The sequence below is a fragment of the Ochlerotatus camptorhynchus genome, unplaced genomic scaffold (genome assembly GCF_037179485.1).
Source record: "Ochlerotatus camptorhynchus isolate MF236.1 unplaced genomic scaffold, CSIRO-AGI_Acam_v1.1 ptg000085l, whole genome shotgun sequence".
Taxonomy (NCBI): domain Eukaryota; kingdom Metazoa; phylum Arthropoda; class Insecta; order Diptera; family Culicidae; genus Ochlerotatus; species Ochlerotatus camptorhynchus.
The window spans coordinates 4,840,265-4,861,703 of NW_027040575.1; the positions used below are offsets into that span (position 1 = coordinate 4,840,265).

The following is a 21,439-nucleotide window of genomic DNA, read 5'->3' on the forward strand; positions in this document are numbered from 1 at the left end:
TTTTCCTTGAAGACTATTTTTGACCTGATCTAGCGTTTTTGACCCATTTAAAAAAATGTTCCAATATTTTCCATACCACTAGTCTGGAAGTAGACTGAATTTGATTCTAAATAACAAAATTGACTAGAAATCTTGAATAACCAACAAGATATCGGGTGCTTTATCGGACTCGTTTGAATCAAGGAAAGACGAAAACGTGCGAACTTTAACATGTAATGTGAGAATTTCAATAAATCTGAACAGACTTGATTTATGCTTCACTGGCGATTGATGACTGCTTCACTGGCGACGTGGACATTGTCGAAAGAACAATCCAGGCGATGGCGAATGTGAAGCAGAAAATGTTGGATCAAAGGTGAATACGTCGAAGACTATGTATCTGTTGACATCAGTGCTGTCATAGTAAATATATAGTCGGTTACTCACTGACTATTTATGTAAGCGATTTATAGATACAAGAAATTGACATGTACACTAGCGCCGCATAGTGAGAGAATTACAAATTCACCTATGCACCATCAACATTTGAAGTGCCTCGATCATCTTACTTATATTGCTGGAAACAGAAGCTTTTTATAAATCCAAAACCTAGTTTTATGAATTGTATGCTTCTACGGATACTACGAATTTTTCGGGATTCGAATTCATACTGAAGACATATCTACAAATGTTTTCGAAAAAAAGCCGGATAGGGTAGAGAACTACTTCGGCCTAATCGCCCATTTGGGGCCTATCGAGCATAAAACCTCAAATAAATCAATAATTTCAGAGTTAACAAGTCAATTATGCGGTTGGTGCGATACTTTAGTTAATAAGCTACGGAACGAAGTCAATGAGAACGCGTGATATGAAGGTTTGCACCCATTATTCCCAAAAACCAAAGAAGCGCTCCGATCGAATCAATTTTTATCTTCATACAATAGGCCGCAGTGAATTCATTGGCGTTTCAATGGCGTTTTAATGCCTTAGGCCGAGTTTAGAATCCGTAGGGCGAGTTTGGCGTCAAGAAGCAGTGTTAGACTTTTGACAGTATCTCAACGATTGGTTTCACTTTATCAAATCTTACGGTACATACGGAAAGGTAAATAAATTTGGAAGCCATCAACAATAATAACATTTGGCGCTTAACTGCTCTAGATAAAGAAAGACTAAGCGTGGGTTGTGCTTAATAGGCCGTCAAACTGTAGCAGCTGATGTAATACCACATAATTTAAAGAAAACTTTCAATATTTCTCTGTAAGTACAATCGAACAAACTAAACCACAAGAAGCTTATAGTAGCGTTACTTTTACATGATGAATGGTAAAATAGCACTAAAACAATAAATGCCGTATACACAAATTAACAAATGCAGGCCTCCGCCAAAAATAATGTTCATTATCCATCATTCATTTGTTTCAGAGATGATTGTTTCAATCTTCTAAAATTATCGAACAACGGATGCCTGGATTAGGGCGTAGGAAGTGTGAGACGCTCAAGTCACACGCAAAAGTATACACTATGTCTAATCATAAGGACGTTAAACCTTCCGAACTTTACATTAGCAGTATGTCAGCTTTATCATGCAAAAGGCAATAAGCGGAGTTGTAAGGTATTTCGGACACCTTCTAATCTTTTAAGATTTTACTTAACAACAAGCGAAGGTTGGCATGAATATGAATATGTCACATCGCAAGTAACAATCATGATTTTATTATGGTTCGGTATGCCAAGAGCTAGACTTGAATAATGCTTTAAAATTTCGGTAAAACCCACAATGATAATTGGGATATGCAGTGTTAAAATTAGCATTGATTTAATTTCTTTAAAATTCCAACGTTCCACAATTTGATACACATTGACTAGTTTTTGTTGGTCGATCTACAATGCTCGCAAGGCAAGACAAACCAATAACACTTATTCACTGTAAATTTCCACCGCTTTCCAACGCCAACCCTCAACGATAACCGCAGTAAACTGTCAATACGCAAAAACTCTACGTTTACACCGACCTACACTTTTCACCATTCCACGCTGATTACGGCATCGAGCCATGTCCCTACGTCCCGGAAAACGTGAAACTTTTCTGCACCATAAAAACCACACTTAAACATACTCGCAAAGCGAGACCATACCCTCCACCTACTGCTATACGTCATACCACCTACCAACCTACCTACACACCATCACTTGACGTGTTCCGCTGAAAGCTAATTTATGAGACAGCCTTTTAAATTTGTGTCTCATTTTTCTCGTTACCAACCGCCACCAAAACCACCACCATCGCAACCCACGACAGGCTAAGTCCAATGCGTTTCCGCTGAACGGCACCCCAATGGTGATTATGGCGGCGGCGGTTCCATAGTATGTTGGTGGTGGTGTTGAATTCCAGCTACTGACTGTGTGACGTTGATGGAATGTGCGGAAAAGTCCTTCCACGACGGCCGAACACTAATGGACCCCGATACGATGCGCGGGTGTCCACCGTGGCCCACTAGGCAGCAGCTGGACGACTCCCAGTGCCCACCAAGAACGTGAAAAGAGCAGACTGATGATTGTCATAATCATAATGATAATGAATTTTGGTTTTATTTCGCCGCGTACCACCCAAAAGGATCGCTTTCTACCGGCAAGGATGCGACGAGGTGTAGGTGGGCGGATCCCCTGTAGCAGCCGGCTTTCACTTTCATGTTGTTGAAAATGGTGCGTGCTGATGGCGATGATCATGGTGATGATGATGCTGTTGCTCGGGGTAAAAGTGACTGTGAGGGAATATGTTTGGGTTTTATTTTATTTTTCCATTAGCCTTATTTGGTGTTTGTGTGTTTTTATATTGTGGAGAACAGTCGACTTGTGTTCCTTCCTCATTTCTGCGGATGGATTTGTTTTTCCATCGTTCTTTTGTGCTTTCCTCGCCGGTGCTGGTGCGAGGTGAAAGGTAATAAAAATCAAGCATGAGCTGGAAAGCGTTTTTCACTGTGACGTGTTATTACTACCCACAAAAATGAACTGGGATAATGAATTGCGTTAATCCGCAAGTGGTAAGATCCATGAGGTGTAGATTATGACTTGTAATTCGAAACAATACCAGAATTGTGGATCTCACCATCGCAAAAGCCAACGAAACGCAGATGGGACAACTTTTAATTAAATCTTCATAAATAAGTTATTTCATTTATTGTTACGATGGTACTCGCAGGGTTTATTGTTATTTTACAAGGAAACTCTTACGACATCGTAGGCCGGAACACGAAATTAGTCTTATGACGATTATTTATTACGTTTCTGCCCTCTTATTTTGCCGATCCAGGTTTTCCAAGCAGCGAAATAAAACACCTTTATTCGAATTCATTAACTTTTGAGCATGTCATTTTTCACAGCTTCGGAAAAGCCTTCTCCCGTGGCTAATTTACAGCACCATTTTTTAGAGAGGGCGGCGCTTGGCAACGAAGCCGCAACCGAAAACAAAACTTTTTATTACCCCTCAATAAAGTGAACTTTTTGGCACGAGGTGTAAAAATAACCAACGACGAGGCGACAACATCAACACTGTGCAAAAAAAAAGGAACACGAGCCTGTCATAATAAAATTTTGGATGAAGCAAGTTTTATTTGGAATTCGTGTCACAACATATAAACTGCATCGTCCCCTGTACACACGGAGCCATCAGAAAAAGTCCGATTCGAGAGACAATGTTCGAAATGAAATTGCTCGAATGAAACGACGACACGAGAAGGAAAAACTAAACCTGGAAAAGGTCTCCGTCGATCGCGCCAAATGGAGCAATTCAAGAGCAAATGTTCGCTCTTTTTTTTCTCGAACCAAGCTCTTCGCTTTTATGTTGAAGGATTAATAGTATCATAAAGAATATAAATATGACAGTTATGAAGGTTTTCTTCTTCAATTTATACCGAATATATTTGTTTTCCGCACACGCTCATAGCCAATTCTGTTCGGTGTTTCCTTTCTACCAGGTCTTTGATGGAAAAAAATGGAGCAAAAATTGGCGAGAAAGAAGCCGTTGCTAACAAATTTATTGCTACATCCCATCGACTGGGACCCGGTGAACCTTCTTTCTGTGTGAATGGATGAATCGGAATGTTCTAAGCATGGATTCTTCCGGGGAATTACTCCGCCATGGTTGGACTTCATATGGACATAGACACGGGCACACATGATTCACATATGGCTTTTTGGGGGGCTCATACCTTCTGTAGCTTGAGGTCCATTGCTTTGTTCGTTATTATGGTGTAATGGAGAGAACCATCTTTATTGAAGATCGATGGTCAAGTTTAGCGTGCTTGGGAAAATATCAACGAAATTCATAAGTGCAACATTATAGATGCTTAAAGGAGTCAGACAAAAATTGCGCTCTAAACGCAAAACAAATTTCTCTTACACCTAATGTAAGGTCGGATTTATTATATCCTATGCATTAGTGTCATACACGCACAACAAATTTGTTTAACATCCAATGAAATCCGAAAAACTTATAATGGCGCGTCTTACCCGGTTGGTGGTCGTTCTTACCCCGTCTTTTTTAAACGATGTTGAAAAAACATAAAAAAAAGTATACCCTATTACGTTGTTTTTTCTTTTTAATTCTACTACTATTGCATAACTTTCACTTTCACTAATTCACAATTAACTTTCACTTGCACCTTAAAATACTATAACAGATACGTTTTTCTACAGTGTCTAGCCATTGACTTGAAAGTGATAGTGAATTACTGAAAGTGAAAGTGATACAATAATTCCAGAATTAAAAGGAAATACAACGTAATAAGGAATACAATTATTCTACTAAAATGCTCATCAATCAATTTAGATAAAAATAATGTGATAAATCAGAATGTATAATTTATGTTCATAGCTAAATAAACGTTTACTCATATGTACCATATCGAAATTTGAAATTTCTTACTCATTTTGAGTTACTAAAATTATTGCTTAGGATGGCGGTCTTACCGAGTCGTCCTCACCATTATTCAAAGTTGTAGTCAAAATCTTAGGTGGCATAATAAAATGCAAAACAGAAAGGTACATTTTCTCACTGCACACTGAACAACATCAAATTAAACGCTCAAAGAAAAACAGCCAATTTTGCTACGCCTAATTTAATATAATTTCAACTTCAAAAAAATGCCTTGACCATAAGAACATTCATAGAATCTCATGTCTGTTATCTGGATTGTTGTGGGCTTTTGAAAGCTTCTGCAATATTGTGATGCAAGCAGCGAGCCACTTTTTACTGACTTGGTTACATTTTTTCCAATCAGTCACTAAAAAGTCTCATTTTTAGGGCAAATCCCTTAAGTCACCTTCTCTTGTAATTAGTCATTATTTTTAACTTTTTTAGCATAAATTTATTTCAAGATTGATCATTCTTCTGGCAGTGTGTAGGATCTGATAGTCAAGCTTATGCATATTTTTTTCCTAATTTTCGGACAATTCGAAAGTTTTGTGCTTCTTGTAAAACATAACAAGTCTTCTCATTTGACTAAATAAAATTCGCTGAATTTCACAAGTTTCTTCAGAACATTAATGGATAACAAGAAAGCTAGTTTTTAAATGCGTTTAAAATATGCTACGTTTTTATGACATGACAATTAGTTTTTAAGAAACAGCTTTACAATCAAATCCATTGCATGATGAAGTTCAACACTTACTTAATTTTATAAAGTCCAAGATCTCAAAATATGCAATGGCTGGAAGTTTCGTAATCCATAAACAAATTCAAGATAGTGAAAATTTGTGCCGAGCATTTCAGAGAAGTACAGAGACCTTCAGAGCATTTACGAAAACTTCAGAAATATTTAAGGACCTGCATAGAAGTCCACAGAATTTCAAGGAAGTTTAAAGATGTTCTCGAGAATTTCATATATTTCAAAGGAGAACGGAAATCTTCAATAGAAAAAAAATGAAATAAATATGCCACAAGCTTACTAATGGGTTATATTTCATTCTCTGAAAGTTTGAAAAGGATCGGTCAACTAGGTAATTTTCTACAAAAAAATTTCCGTGATGCATTGATGTGGAACACCCTTTACAACTAAATGTAAACTGCAAAAACTTTAGATAAGTTCCGAGAACTTCACGAAAGAACAGAGAACCTCAGAGCGGTTGCGTTAACATTAGATAAAATACATAAATGTTAATGAAGTTTCGAGAACTTCAGGGAACCTTTCGACAAGAACCATGATTGTTATGAAAACAGAGAAAACTTTTGGAAGACCGAAAAAGTTCAGTTAAGTTTCTAAATGTTATGAAAAGTATTGTGAGCATCAGATTAGTTTCTCAAAATACAAAATAACTTCAAGGCCGTTTTATTAACATTAGGAAAATTTTGGGCACTTTCAAGTAGTTCTGAAGACTTTAAATTTTCCATTCCATATTCAACAAAGATTTCTCGTAAAAATTCACTAAGAATTCTCCTCAGCATTCACTTCGTAGTCTCCCGAAATTCTTATTATTAAATATTCTAGAATTTCATTTGGAACGCTTCACTGAATTCTCTAAAAAAAAAATATTACCAGAATATATTCAGAATACTTCTCGCATTTTCATTGAATATTCCTCAAAATATCGTAGGAACTATACTCCGAATTTATTATAAATTTTGAATTTCCCTTGGAATTACCTTCAAATTCTCCTCAGTAAAACCCCTTTGCAAAGATTCTCAGAATGTTTATTAAATGCAGCTCAGATTCGCTTTTGAATATCACTCCTTCCCATGGAATTTCTACTCACATTGGAAGTCTCCTAACAATCCATTTGCATTTCTACTCACATCCTTAGATTTCTCCTCATAATTTGATTGGCAGACACTCCTGGAATTCATTTCCGAATGCCTTTGAAGATGTCCTGGAGTTATTTTCAGATGTAATTGTCTCCTTTTAGCATCCCCGTCACTCCCTAAGTATTCTATAAACAAAAATCTCAAGGATTTATGCTCCGGATTCATTTTCTCCCACAAACTTCATGAAATAATCCTCAGAATGCCCTTGGAAATATCGTCTGCAGCTCATGGGAGCTCTGCTCCTAAGAAATTCCTATGGGTTTTCATGAAAATTTTCTTTGAATTCAATCCAGGGCTTTCTTGAAATTGTACTCAAAACTACATTGAAAGCAGATTGCACTTGATGTATTTCTTAGAGCTCCCTTGATTTTTTCCCCAGAACTCTCTTGAAATGAAGTCCTGTGCAAGGAATTTCACTATTTTTTAACAGTATTGAAAGTATTATAACATTTCAGTCCAAAATCTCAAAAACTTGTTCAAATTTAAAATTTGAAGGAAATATGTATATTCCAGAACAAAAGCAAAACTTGCCACTGAAGATTAATCCACTGTGGATCTATAAAGTTCAAAGAGAGAATGAAAATAACGAAGAGAATTAAATGTTTGTATTTTAAAGTGCATTCTTTTCATTAAAATGCTCATATTATAAATAATTTTGCCATTTTAAGATCAATTGTCCACTGAGCATTCTTAAGGACCTAAGTTTCAAACATTAACTATGGCTTTTCTTATAATTCAAAGTCTATCCATGTAAATCGTAAGCCACCATTCATATCGGATAGATCTTCCCCTGGTTTGCATGAGCGATTTTTCATTTTAGATATATTTGCGGAAGAAGCCACGTCTGCGACTTAAGCTGATTTGTTTTCCGTCGATCTGGTTTTCCGTACTTAGTACTAATGCTACCGACACCAGGGAGGCAGTTCCCGCACCTGGACCCTGGCCTTCGACCCATCAACTCATGGACAAACCCAGCCCTTTTGGGGTGATAGGCAACCACGCTTACCACTACACCATATCGGCGCCGCCAATTTATCAGTCATATAAATAAGTCCATTTTGACGTTCTAGGAGTCTCAGCCTAGTCAGTAAATCACGGTATTACCAAGCCATAGGCAGCGGATTCATTTCGCAGTCCAGACTAGAACATCTTTCGGGTTGGAAATTTTCTCAACTTCCTTGGGGATATAACGTATTGGGCTTGTCACACAATACACAAATGCATGCTTTGGTTGGCATATAAATCTCTCCATGATAACTGTGAAAGTGCTTCAAGAACACTAAGTTGAGAGTAAGCGAAAACTCGTTTAAGAGCTTCAAAGTCATGTAGCGAGAGCGAAAGAGAGCGAGAGAAAAATCTAGTTAAAAATACCATTAAAGTCACATCAAGCTTAAGACCCTAGGCTCCTGAATAAATTAAACCACCAAGAACCCAAACGAACAAAAAGCTCTTTAATTCATAGTAATACTTTTCCAGCCCTTCATCCGTTTATCGAAAGTTCATCGGAATCAAACGTACATTAACCCATATCTACTGTAGACACGTACCACCAACAACAACGACACTGAGGTATAGAGCCATAAAGGAAAATTGATAAACTTTTGCTTCCGCATTTCTAAGGATATGGCTTCAACCTTCACTAGAATCAGTTTTGCCGATATATAATCACATCGAAACACAAGCCCAAACAGTGCTATGCTTACGAAGTCACCCATACACACAGTGTCTATAGGAGATTTGAGCAATTAAATTTTAAACTTTAATTGGATGTAACTAAGTTAATTGAGCAGTATTATTGATTCAGCTGGAAAATTGTTTGCTCCGACGTGCTTTTTCACTTTCAATCGGTTGCGGGTAGGCATGTGTGTTTGTGCATCTCTGCTGCTCTGATAACACGGAACCACTTTCTTCAGTTTGCCAAATAGTCTGAAGGGGAAGAAGATGAGGGGAATCATTAAGTTCGAACCAAACGGAATTGGACTCAGTACTTTTAGATTCAGCAAAAGCGAGCATCTAGCACTAGGCACACACGTTATACGGAGGTGCAGAACATGCCAAGGAAATCTGATAAGGGATGGAAAAAATAATAAATTCTGCTTCCACTAGAGAGCCCGGATTAGCTTGGCTCCATTTGTTTGGTAGCTGGCAAGAGCTATACTTAGCAACAATTGTACAGGATGCCTGTAAACATACATATTTTCGCCCCAAACCGAATGTGGAGGATAAGCCCGAAATTGTCACTTATCTTTGGCATAAATCAGTGAAGCCCACTCCGAGAGCTGAACATCAATTCGCCCAACGAATGGTACCAAGGCAGCTGCTGCGTCGTGTACTTCACTATCGAAACCTGAGATCTAAACTCATTCCGTAGGATCGTACAGGAACGAGCCGAAAACAGCTTACGGCTATTTGGAGGACATCAGAGTCCATAAATCGGACCTTTATTATCCTCACAAGGCCCCGTTTGGCAGGACGGATTATAACTATGCCAAATTGGGAGGGTATGGATGCCTAAAGAAGTGTTCTAATTGCAACAAGTGGCCTACTGAATTTTGTGTACTATTGTATAGGTAAAACTGATACTAACAAATAGTTTTCTCTTCTCTTTTCACAGGGTCGTTGTAATCGTGAAAAACCACCGTGTAAATACTTTCACCCTCCTCAACATCTCAAAGATCAACTGCTGATAAACGGAAGGAATCATCTGGCCCTGAAAAACGCCATAATGCAGCAGATGGGCATCTCACCTGGACAGCCAGTGCTACCCGGCCAAGTGCCAACAGTGGTAAGTTGCATCCCTCAAAAGAGCACCGTCACCCAAAGATAAAGAAAAGAACACCCAAATTAGCAAGATCAACAAAACCAACAGCTCAACCAGGGAAAGAAGAATAAAAAAAATAACTTTTTAGAAACAAAGCAAACCCTCCCAATACAATAGCCACAACAAAAAGAAAAACAGAGTAATTAAGTTCCATGCCCTCCCTTGTTTCCTCTATCATCTCATTTCACGTTGTTTTTTCTCGGCTTCGGATCACACGGCCGTTGAATCTAACTCGTATTTAAGATACGTTTACTTAAATTCGCAAAAACCTAGATCACTGAGTAAAATTTTACTCAAATATAAGTAAATGTCACTCACATTTGAGTGACACTTTCTCATATGTAAGTGCCATTTACTCATATTTGAGTAAAAATTCACTCTGTCTACGTTTTTGCGAATTTGAGTAAACGGATCTCAAATATGAGTTAGAGTCAACGGTCGTGCACAATCTCACCCGATATTTTCATCTGATTCTTTGGTTATTGTTTCCCTTTAATTGTTGCGCTTTTTTGCTGTTTTCCTCGGTTGTGTCTTGTGTTTCAGTTGTTTCGTTTCATGCCTACACTAATTTCCGAGTTCCATTCAATCAAAATCAGTCCTTTCTTCAGTTTCTGCATCTCTTTTCTCTCGACTCTTGGCGAGCGAAAAGCACAATCACCCTCACGGACAGCCGCTGCGTAAACACACACACTCACTAAGAACGTCTATTGCCTCAGTGTCACTGTACTAATTTCAACTTAATTAAGGAAAACTCAAATTAAAGCCACTCGAGGAAAAATAATTTTCCTTTCTCCTGATTGCAAACCGAGCCGTAGCATACCAAAACTGAACGAAAACATCGAGGCTGTTGCACTGAGTGTAGTACCTTGCCACTACCTGTGCTCTAGTAGCAAGTACCTACACAAAGTCTCGAGAGGATCTTGTTCGGAATGGTGCACAATTAAAAGTTGATGTCCATTAAAACGAACCGGATGCTGCCTAGCGCCACGCGCCTTCGACCGCAGGGAAAATTTGCTTGTCGTTAGTTGAGAACAATTGAAAAGTTTGCTCCGGAACTTGATGGGAAAATAGACGACTGGCTGCCCTTCCGCTTTAGGTGGCAGGGGGTAAATGGGATCTAATGCGGGATGTAAGAGTAGGCAGGTCCGAATGTACTTGGGGGCTTGGCCTTAGGCCCCCACATTTCAAGGAATAATATCAAAACTTAGACCCATGTTTCATTTACATATTGCTGACTTCTGTATCCATATGATATGATCAGCATTTTTTTTTTAAAGTTTAAACCATGACAATAAAACATCAAATTAGAGAATCAATCATAGCTAAATGAAATTTTAGCCAAACGATTATTCTGTTCTTTTCCATCAAGGTTATGTGAGGACAGGCTTCTTTCCACTCACCTGCTATAAAAAAAAAGTTCATTTGAATTAGGAAATCATTAGGTGTTATAATAATAATCAGTAGCTGTAAGTAACAAAAAGAGGTTGTGAATTATGTGTTTGACACATAAAATATGTCAACATTGCTTTCAGAGCGTCACAACCAGCGATTTTACGATTCGTGAGCGCTCCATCTGAGTTAACACTCACGAATCATAAAATCTCTAAATGTGACACTCTGAATTGGCAAGTTTTATGTGGCCACTCTTGGAACCACCGGGATGCCCCGGGAGATCCTGTAGCAGGGACCAATAACACCAAAACATGCCATGCGACAGCTCTTTCTTCATATTTTTTAAATAATAAGCTTTCCGTGAACCTTAAATGGATCATTTACCACATTGCCCACTCTAGGAACTACGAAATGCCCCCGAAGGAACCTGTAGCAAGAACTTTTAAAGCATTGATCGATCCGTTAATTGAACAGAAAGTGGTAAAAGCACAGGGATGTACTCTGTTCCATTTCATGGTAAAGGGTGTATTGGTGGAAAATGACACACACATAAACATCTGTAATTTATTAACTACTATACCAAATAATTTGAAATTTTCAGTGAAGAATGCTTTTTCCATAACATACATATGTGATTTTTATGAGGGCCTGAGAGGTGGTTTAACTGGTCATGAGAACAACATCCTGTCTAATAAATGTTGTACAGTCCCAAATTTGAAATCAGCGGTTAAACAAGAAAATTCTTTCGTCATTTTTGGTGTTGAAACCATATTTTTTTTTTTGCAAAATGTTATAATTCAAAATATTGTGCTTTAGTCAGAAATTTCACTTCAAACGTTTCAATCAAAACAAAAAGGAAAACCTTTTACGTCAAACAAAAACAGTTTTTTTCTGTCACACTTTAAAAATTTATAGTCTAGTCTATAGTTTTATTAATAAATATTATGTCACGTTCAAGATTTACGTTAAATCTCGCGTAACATTTGAAAAGGGCCTATCATTGTTGATCGATTCTCTTCATCGACATTCTCTTTGGTTCACCACGGCTACATAAACGAATTTCTCGCTAAACTCGCAGCACAGTTCGACAGAAGATGATGTTAGCTTGCGCCTGAATCTACACACTGAATGGGAAATTCATTTGCAGTTGGGTTATTCGCGAAAGAGAAAATCTATGAAGAGAATCGATCAACAATGATAGGCCGTTTTCTCGTGTTGCGCGAGAAATATAAGATAAAAAATATACCGTCGTGTGGAGCTACTTTGGACACATTAAAATTTGTGGAACCAAATGAAGTAGATTAAAGAATCGATTGAATGTTCATCCACAATTTGCTACTGGGACTGCAGAATACTCGAACGAATAAAATGCACAGCAAATATCATAAGGCACTTCTTAGAATTATGTTGAAAAGCTTACTTACCAACGAGTTTTATAAAAAGTGTACTTACTCAAAAAATTGACCCAAATCGTTGTTTAAACCTGTAAAAACATTCACAAGCTCCTCTCGGGAGTCGATATGCATTCGTAATACCAGATGGTGCAGGATATTTCACGTGACAATTGTTTATAGCAATGATATGGCCAGGAAAAGGAAGGAGAGTTGATGTTTCTCCATATTAAATCTGCATCATACCAATTAATGATTTTTGCCATTTCTGTCAAACCAACAATTTGACTGATCTGATGTTGTTATTTTTTGGGTGGAGTTTAGGATGTCGATTAATGTTGTCCTTATCCATTTAGCAGATAAGAATTTATCACTTGTTCAAAGTAGCCCCTCAGTTAACCTTTCGGACTGCGGATGGCGAACATTTTCTACAATATTCCTATTCCTATTGGATATACATCATATCCTATTAGTATCTACTTTATTTATTTCAAACGAACTTGTTTAAAAAGATGCCCCGTCCGACGGTTCTAGACCCTCCGATAGAACATTTAAATACTAGACTCATACGAAAGAGGAGCTTTGATGTTGTCCAATATACCCAAGATGCATTTCGAACCAACTCGACCAGTGGTTGGCAGTACACTCTCAGATTCCATATATGACTATATATGATTTATAATAAAGACTATAAGCACATTTTATTATTGGAGTAAAACAACGTTATGATAATGAACTCAAATTTTTATTTCATATATATGTTTTCTATAGTATTCTCTTTCAATTGGATGAAAACAATTTCTCAGTTCCTTTAATCGTATGCTAAGGAGAGAACCTTTGTTTTGAGGCTGCCCATGAACTTGAGCATAGATTCCTTGGCGATAATTTTGGCCACTATTGTCCAGTCTTTTTCAAATTCTTCGATTGAATTAGCTGCCTTACAGTGTTTCCGCAGATATCCCTTGGAAAGGACCAAAAAAGCTTCGATTGACCGGGCCTCCGGACAATTCGGAGGATTCATCTCTTTTGGCACGTATTGCACATTGTTTGCTTTGTACCAAGCTACCGTTTCTTTCGAGTAGCGCATTGACGCCAAATCAGCCCAAAATAGTACTGGGCCATCATAGGCCGCAGACGCGGATTCAAACACTCCCGAACGTAAATTTCAGTGTTCATCGTCTCCTTTGTCACCAATGGCTTTGACAACTAGCCACACTCACATATCGCATGCCAAACAATGGCCTTATTACCAAATTTGTTGGTAAGAATTGACTTATCGTCAACTTTCTGACCATCACTGACTGTGTAGTATTGGTTCATGGTAACACGTCAAATTTCCACGCAGCAGGCTATCATATAGCTTACGAGCCCTCGGTTTGACGGATACGGCTTATTTCTGACTGCGTTTCAGCATTTTCTGCTTCTTGAACGTTTTCAGCCCGCTTCTTGTCTTGACACTTTGGATGTTACTCTTCGAAGTTCTCAGTTTTTTTGGCCAAATCTCGAACAGAGGCACTTTTCTTATTGAAGAAGCTTGGGTAATCTTCTGGTCCAGTTGTCAATCCACCGGTCCCAGTTTACGGCCAGATTTCAATGTGTCCTTAAAGGTATCTTCTTCCTCAAACTTCCGGATAGCGGTTAAGACTACTCTGATACTTACTTCCTCTATTTTCGCCAAGTTCCTTACTGATAGGTTGGGAATAGAGTACCATTTGTGCACAATCTGTTTGCGTTTTTTTTCCGGGGAATGCCTCGCATTTTGATGAATATTTAAAAAAAATGCACTTTGCGCATACAAACTTCATGAACAATAAATAAACAACAACAACAACACATATCATTGAACAGCTGATATGCTTCATCGGGTAGAAATTGCGGCAAGTTGAAAGTGTGCTTATGCATTCTGGGACACCATATATGATTAAAAAAAAATAAAAACATTTTTACATACACCCTTATAAAAAACAAGTCCGGAAAAATGTTCAATGCATTTTTTGTTAAATTGGACACAATGGCCACTCTGATGATATTGGACATAATGAACAAAATTGTCAAAAAACGTAAAACGTCAGCTCTTAGTAAATTAAAAAAAAATATTCGCAAATAATTTTTATTATTTTTTAGTGTGAAACAATTGTTTTAGTAATAAAAATTGTTATTTAAAGGTTTTGGCCGAAAAAAATTGAAAAATTTAATTAAAAGTTGATGATCTAAGATTTTTGTCCAATTCAAAGTGTCCATTGTGTCCAATATCAGAGAAGTTAGCTTTTTTGGTAATTTAAAGCTTACCAAAATAGCTAACTGTTCTGATAATGGACAAGCAATATAAGTTTCAAAATCTTATATATGTTTTTTATACAATTGAAATTTCTAACGTTTTTTTACCTTGTTTTGGCCAAAATTTATGGTAATTTATAATAAGCTTTAAAATAACTATAAGCTTGAAATCAATAAAAATGCTTGCTGTGATCTCAGTGAAATGTGTTGTCGAACACTCGGCTGTGCAAATCTCGTATCTCGGTAAAATATTACCGAGATGGGGAAAACAGAACTGAGTGTGCATCATAAATTTGATATGTTGTCCATAGCAAACTATTGTGCAAAGTCTAATGGAGTTATGAGATGTAAAATCAGATTATTTTTCAGAGCTGATAAAATCATTTCTTCTACACTTAAGCTGAAATTTCAAGACAACCAACTACCTGTAGGAATTTGAATTTTGACATGACAACATTCTCATTATCAGTGTTTACTCGGCTGTCGACAGGCCACTCTCGATGTGTGTCACGCGATCGTCTGTTTATTCGGCAGCAACCATTGTGTGTTCCTTCTCATTGTTCTCCATCAGTAGTTCTTTTAGTCGATACTATGTCGTGATGAGTGTGTAAGTTATGCCACGTTTTGCGGCCATAGTCCTCTCCAGGCGGGTTCATATTGATGCGATTTGCTTGTTTTAGTGAGATGATTTTTTTTGTTAGCTGTGAGAATTTTTTTGTTAGCTGTAAGAACGGTCATTCGAAAGTAAAAATAAACAACAAAACGAAAACCCTACGCTTGCACGGTAAGAATCAAATACCCATTTATGAGTAAAAGTAAACCCATTTTCAATAAAAGTGGCTTTACTGAGTAAATTGTTTGAACAATAATGAGTTGCTGCAAACAGTTACTTCTTAATGGGAATAATAAATTACTCATTAATCAGTAGTGCCACTGGTATTGACAATGGGTTAACTTTTACTGATAAATGGGTGTTTGATTATTACCGTGTACACGTAATAATAAGTTTACGCTAGTATGTGTATATGATATTATAGTGTAGTGTTCGTGAGATCCGGCTTGGAGAACTCAATTGCCACGATTGAGGCGCTCTGTCCCCCGTTGGCGATACTGCCATACAATGAAACCACTTGAAGCAGATCCTATTCTGATGGGAGAAGATTATTGGATAGCGGAAGATAAAGTGTTTATTGTATGGTACCTTTCGATTCTAGTTTTACGATGTTTTGTACAGTGAACAATAATTCTTGGCCCTGTAAAGTTTATTCGATTGAGCCTTATCAAATAAATCAGTAATGAAATAAAATTCATGATCAAGAAAACCACTGAATTTCGAAGTCAACATTTGTTTTCGTTCATTCGTGGATGCATATTTACCATCGCCTGTTGTTGTCAAATCAATAATCACAATCGTTCCATTTTTAAATTTTACACAGATTTTTAAACATTCTCCGAACAGATCCGCAATTGAAAAACCCAGTAAAACCTTACTTTTAATGGATTTGTGTGTAGCCTTTGGGATCGAGAATATTTAAAATAATTATTATGTTAAAATTAATTTGATTTTTTTTTATGCATTTGAGGATCGCTTCCGATATTGACTATTTTGTGGTTGAAACTCAAACGTTGATGAATATCAACAAACTCGTATTCTTCGATTGGTAGTGAACTTATTTTACACCGAAGATTATCGAAACAAACGATGGTATATGATAAAAAAAACAAACACTGTTACTTGCCGTGGAATTGCTCCATAATTTAACAACAATTGATACCAAGTATCATACATGCCATCTTCAATCCAAGCTGCTTACATTTGGCCAATGCTTTCACAAAATCGCTATTTTCTCGTCTGCTGCTTGGAATTAAACCATAACAAAAATAAAAAGAGAATAATTTTGCATACATTTTGCTATTGAATGTAGTAGTGTCGTAAAAATCATTTTGTATTTTTTTTTTTCAATTTAATTGTATCATCTGACTTATTCTACATTGAATCTATAAACTATAAGTCTTTCATACGGTATTGAAATGATCCGAACTTTTATCGGTTGAAAAATTTCGGCCTATTGTTATTAACAGATTAATATAAATTGATAGCTTCCCAATTTTTGACATCCAACAATATTTAACTGCTCAATGGAGATACTGAAAATTTAAAATTTAAATTAAATTAAACATATTATTTATCGATTTTCAGTTAAATCACTATAAAACTACATAACTATCGATTTTGGATCTGTTAATTTTCTTCTGGCTTTCATTTTTTTTTATCTACCCTTCCATCAATCGCGTTAACAAAATTCACTTATTTCTATGTCTAGTAGAAGTTGGTGGGGTACATTGTCGAAGGATAGGATCAGGGGAGGAGCTTGGGAGTGGGATTTCGTTGTCTCATCAGAGCGTTGTCGCCAGTATGAACGGTAGAGCGGTTCTAGATTCGTCTGAGGTTCGACCGGCTATGGTGACCAGTGGACGACGATGAGCTTTCTAATCCTGTATCAATTTTGCACGCTTCAATAGTGTGGCAAGCTATCACCGACAAACCGACATGAATGAACATAGCAAAAACAATAAAATTTCTGACCAAAGCACACTACTGACATCTGGCTCCGTGTTCGAGGGAAATATTTCGCTAAGCCATGAACACGCATGTAAAAGTTATGAATTGGTTCGTGTCTGATCATTTCTGGACAAATTTATTATTTTTAACTAGATCAAAAAATCCTATGGTTTTGACAGATCGGATCACTGCACATTTAAATCGACCGTTTACGATTTTCGGGCATAAGTCAGAATTAAGTGTCATGTCGGTTTGTCGGTGAAGCTATGTTGAGGGATGTCAGGAAATTAATTGATTGATTGATTTATCTTTATTTAGGAGGCTTTGAGCCTGAGGCTGGTTCGCCTCCACGTCAGGAAATTATTCCAACCTTAAAAATGTCTTGACCAGGGTGAGAATCGAACTCGCCCCACCTTCAGGGTGGATTTGCTTTATAATAACGCCTTTACTGGCTACGCTAACATGCTTCCTGTTGCTATCAACAGGTTGTGCTTTCTGTCCAACTAATACGCAAACCAACTAATATTGACCAATGAACAACTTATTCAAGTTCTCTCCTGCTCCAGGGGCTTCAAAATGTGGCATGGTACTGTTCTAGTTATAGTCCCGTCTCCGGGGAGAACTGAAACATGTCTGGACGTAACAAAATATGGTTACAGAGGATTAATGTTGTGATTGAAAACATATGCAATTTCCTGTGTCGCCTGGTCGGTTTTGCCACCATTCAAGTTCTAGTTATTTTTTTCGGAAGAATGTTAAATAAGCTTGGAACATATCCGGATGTGGCCAAATGTGCTTCTTAAGAATAAAAATAACCACCAATGGATTGGCTTATCATAGATTCTGCAGAATTTTAACAATTGATCCTTGAGAAAAATACAGTATTTCAGATAATCAATCTTCAGCACATTTGTCATAACACCAAAATATCCGGAACATCTCCGGTGTCCGGTAGTAACTGCAAATTTCGGACAAATATTCTCAAACTAAAATAATTGTCCCATGCATCCCGGAACATCAAAGTTAATTATTCATGGACTTCGTTTTAATGCAAAATTTAAAAAAAAATATGACATTGAAAAGATGATGTGCAAAATGAATCGTTGATAAATGTTTTGAATAAATCGAACAATATTACTGATGAATAGCAGCTGGACACGGCTGAATACAAATAAAAAATTAGAATTCAATAATTACACAGTGAAACATACTTTTACTTTTAAATGTACTACGCTAAATGTACAACCAGCTAGATTTCTTCTCCGTTTCAACTGCAAACCACGCTGTCCAATGGACTACCACCTCAAAGCTACACCCCTTTGCAGCACTTCATTAGTTCCCGATGTTTCAAACAACAATCCCTTGTTACCACAAATCATCGTGCAACAAAAACAGCAAGAACATCACTTCATCGAGATTGTAATAATGAACGACGTTCCGAGCGTCGCGTCGTGCACGGTTTCTGTTGCACTTACTCTGGCTCTGTGTGTGTTGATGGCTGTTGAGTAAATTGTCATCGTCAACTTTCGTTTCTGTTTATGAAATTAACTTTTTCTTTCTCACTCTCTTTCATCCACTTCAAATCTCGCCTAACTTGTACTCCTCTGAGTAGTGCCCCCAAAAGAGGGTGCTACGCCGAAGAAATTTCACAACAGCAATACCAGTGGCAGCAGCACAACCACCAACAATGGCATCAGTAGCGACAGCAGTGGAAAAGTGTTCTTGTGTCACGGTGGTGACAAAGAGGAAAAGCGATTTTGCATAACAACAGCCTGCATGAACCTTGTAACGGAGGTTTAATTTTTTTTTTTGGGAACGAACCCTGACTGGCAGAGCAAAACCGGTCGGTGGGTGGCGAAGGTAGTCTCTGTAACAACAGGAAAAGTTGAGCACGCCTGAACTGCCTGAAGGACTGTTGAATGTTTCGAGAGGTGTTTTTTCTCTGCTTTCTGAGGTGAGAAAAGTGTTGTTATTATTTAGCATGAATTGCATTTCCTGCGTGGAACGAGAGCTCGCTCGGGGATAAAAAATACTGGCTTCGTCTTGATAAAACAGAGCTTGTGCTTGAGCCTTGTAGAAGAGAAAGATAACGCCACCGCCACATAATACATTGAGAGCATCAGAGAGTCCAGGAACCATCAGTTCAACAGCAGCTACACCGGGAAACAGGTGCCAGTTGATGCCGTGCAGTAGAAAATTATGCTATTATTGCAGCTTTTTCTTTCTCTGGAAGTGCAAGTAGGGTATGATGGGTAGTGGTAAACCGTTTGGGTAAAGAGCTCTTGTGCGAATATTGTTATAACGATTTTAATTGGAGACGTGCAGCGCTGAAGTAGAATTCCCAGAGCTAGAAAAGAGCTTTCTGCTACGATGGGTGCTTGAAGGTTGATAGAAGTTGAAGAACATTCCGTTCATTCGTTTATTAAAATAAGTGCATTTAGGCCACTAATGACTCAAGTTGCATGTTGAGGAGATACCTAGAAGTGTACTAAAAAAATCCCTATGGGGATGAGTTTGACTATTCAACTAAGAATCGATTTTTAAGGTTCGATCATTAGTTGAGCAGTGTTGTCAGCAATTAATTTGAAACAACAATCCTGCGGCTCCATTGAAAAAAAAATAAACATGGGTATGTGTTGAGGAAATTGTTTTACGATGAAAGTTTAATTTTGAATAATAATGTTTCACAAGCATCTTACGATTTTCATTCGTCGACAACTGACGGTTACGTCAATATAAACTATATCTCAATCATTGCCGATCCAATTATTTTCGTAGGCATCTCCTGCTTGTTTAAAAAACTTTAGTTTCAATCGCTTGTTTGACGAAGCCACTTGAGTTGATTACTCCATATGTACCCCGATGAAAAAAACAGACTCTACATAAAGTAAATAAATCGATCACACATATCCCGCATCCCCAGTAAATTGTACTACTCCTCGCTTAAAATAAACAATAGCAACGATTGCTAAAAGCTCTCTGCTTTCCTTCTTTCTCATTCTCCACGAAACACTCTGATATCTCGAAAAAAAAAACTTTCAACCAATGGATTTATTTGGTCCAGAATGGCGCCACAGTGACGACGGGTGTACCTCCGGCAGCAGCCGCCGCGGCACTCGGATTTACGATCGCCTGGGGAGGCCACCCCCATCCGCCCTATACGACGTACGTCGTCAGCCACACGAATGGTAGCAATTGCGTCCCAGCCATAATGAACGGTGCCAGCGTCACTCCAGCCAACAACAACAACCACAACAATAACAACAACAGCCACACCAGCAACACCTGCAACACCTCTACCACCACCACCCACCATAATAACAACAACCACATCAGCACCAATAACAACAGTCAAGGTGGCGCCTGCAAAGTAATTGCTCAAAGAGTATCCCTATTACTTTTTTATACTATGAAACTTCTTTACCCTAGTGCCGATTTTTTGTAAGTGTTGCTCTATTTTGCTGCCTGAAGTTCGTTTTTGATTTTTGCTCAAAGTTCTCTTTTCCTCAACACTTTGGTATTCAGTAGCCCGTGTTGCTCGTCGTGACTAAATGTTAAATTCAAACCGGAAGCCACCAGAATAGCGGTTGCCAAAAAATAACGAAACAAAAAGTCACGCTTCCCCCCCCCCCCCCCCCTCCTACCAAGGTCTATGCTACCTCAATTCAACCGTGTGTATGAAACGCTTCACGAACCGATGCGCGTGGAATGAGTCCCTCCCTCTCTTTTGCCTTAAAATGCTTAGCTTCCAGCAGAACAGGACCCAATCAATCAGAGCGAGACATTCTGACGCGATTCTAGACTCCCCCGAAAGGGAACGTGTTTATAGGAGGGTGTAAATGGGGGTAGCACGTGAGAAAGGAAAAACAACAAGGCTGCTATTCTCGCTTTACTTCGGTGCTTTGGAGCATATATCAATGCATTGCTTTGCGTGATCTCCTCCTTGGAACACTAGTTAGTGTCTGTGTGTGTTTGTCTATAGAAGCGTGCGCGAGCCTAAATGAAAGAGCTGCCAAAATTATAGTCCTGGCCTGATAATTGTTGTCTGAGTTTATTTGTTTTCATTTTACGTTTCCTATTTACGTTGTGGATAGTCCACACAAGTTGCTTTAGTCCAAGCTATAGGGTCTTAGGGTCTAGAGTAGAACTCGTATAGAGGCTTCCAGTTTTCGCCAATGCAGTGCATAGCTGTTGCTCCAAATGTTATCGATGTGGAA

The 21,439-nt window shown here is 38.0% G+C and overlaps 1 protein-coding gene across 25 annotated transcripts in view; it reads left to right on the plus strand.

The window, feature by feature from the left end:
* Window positions 1-21,439, plus strand: part of LOC135698378 (protein muscleblind-like) — an 847,806-nt gene that overhangs the window by 765,528 nt on the left and 60,839 nt on the right. For 18 of the 25 annotated variants that reach the window (XR_010517479.1, XR_010517480.1, XR_010517481.1 and 15 more), the window contains 2 exons: window positions 9,393-9,563; window positions 20,287-20,592. Coding sequence is in view for 20 of the 25 variants with exons in the window: in XM_065218320.1 (XP_065074392.1) it covers window positions 9,393-9,563; window positions 20,287-20,592 (477 nt within the window). In the remaining 5 variants the exon portion in view is untranslated. Of the gene's footprint in view, window positions 1-9,392; window positions 9,564-18,834; window positions 19,169-20,286; window positions 20,593-21,439 lie in introns of those variants that run through there. The other 7 variants (XR_010517483.1, XR_010517482.1, XM_065218328.1 and 4 more) reach the window with 3 other exon arrangements.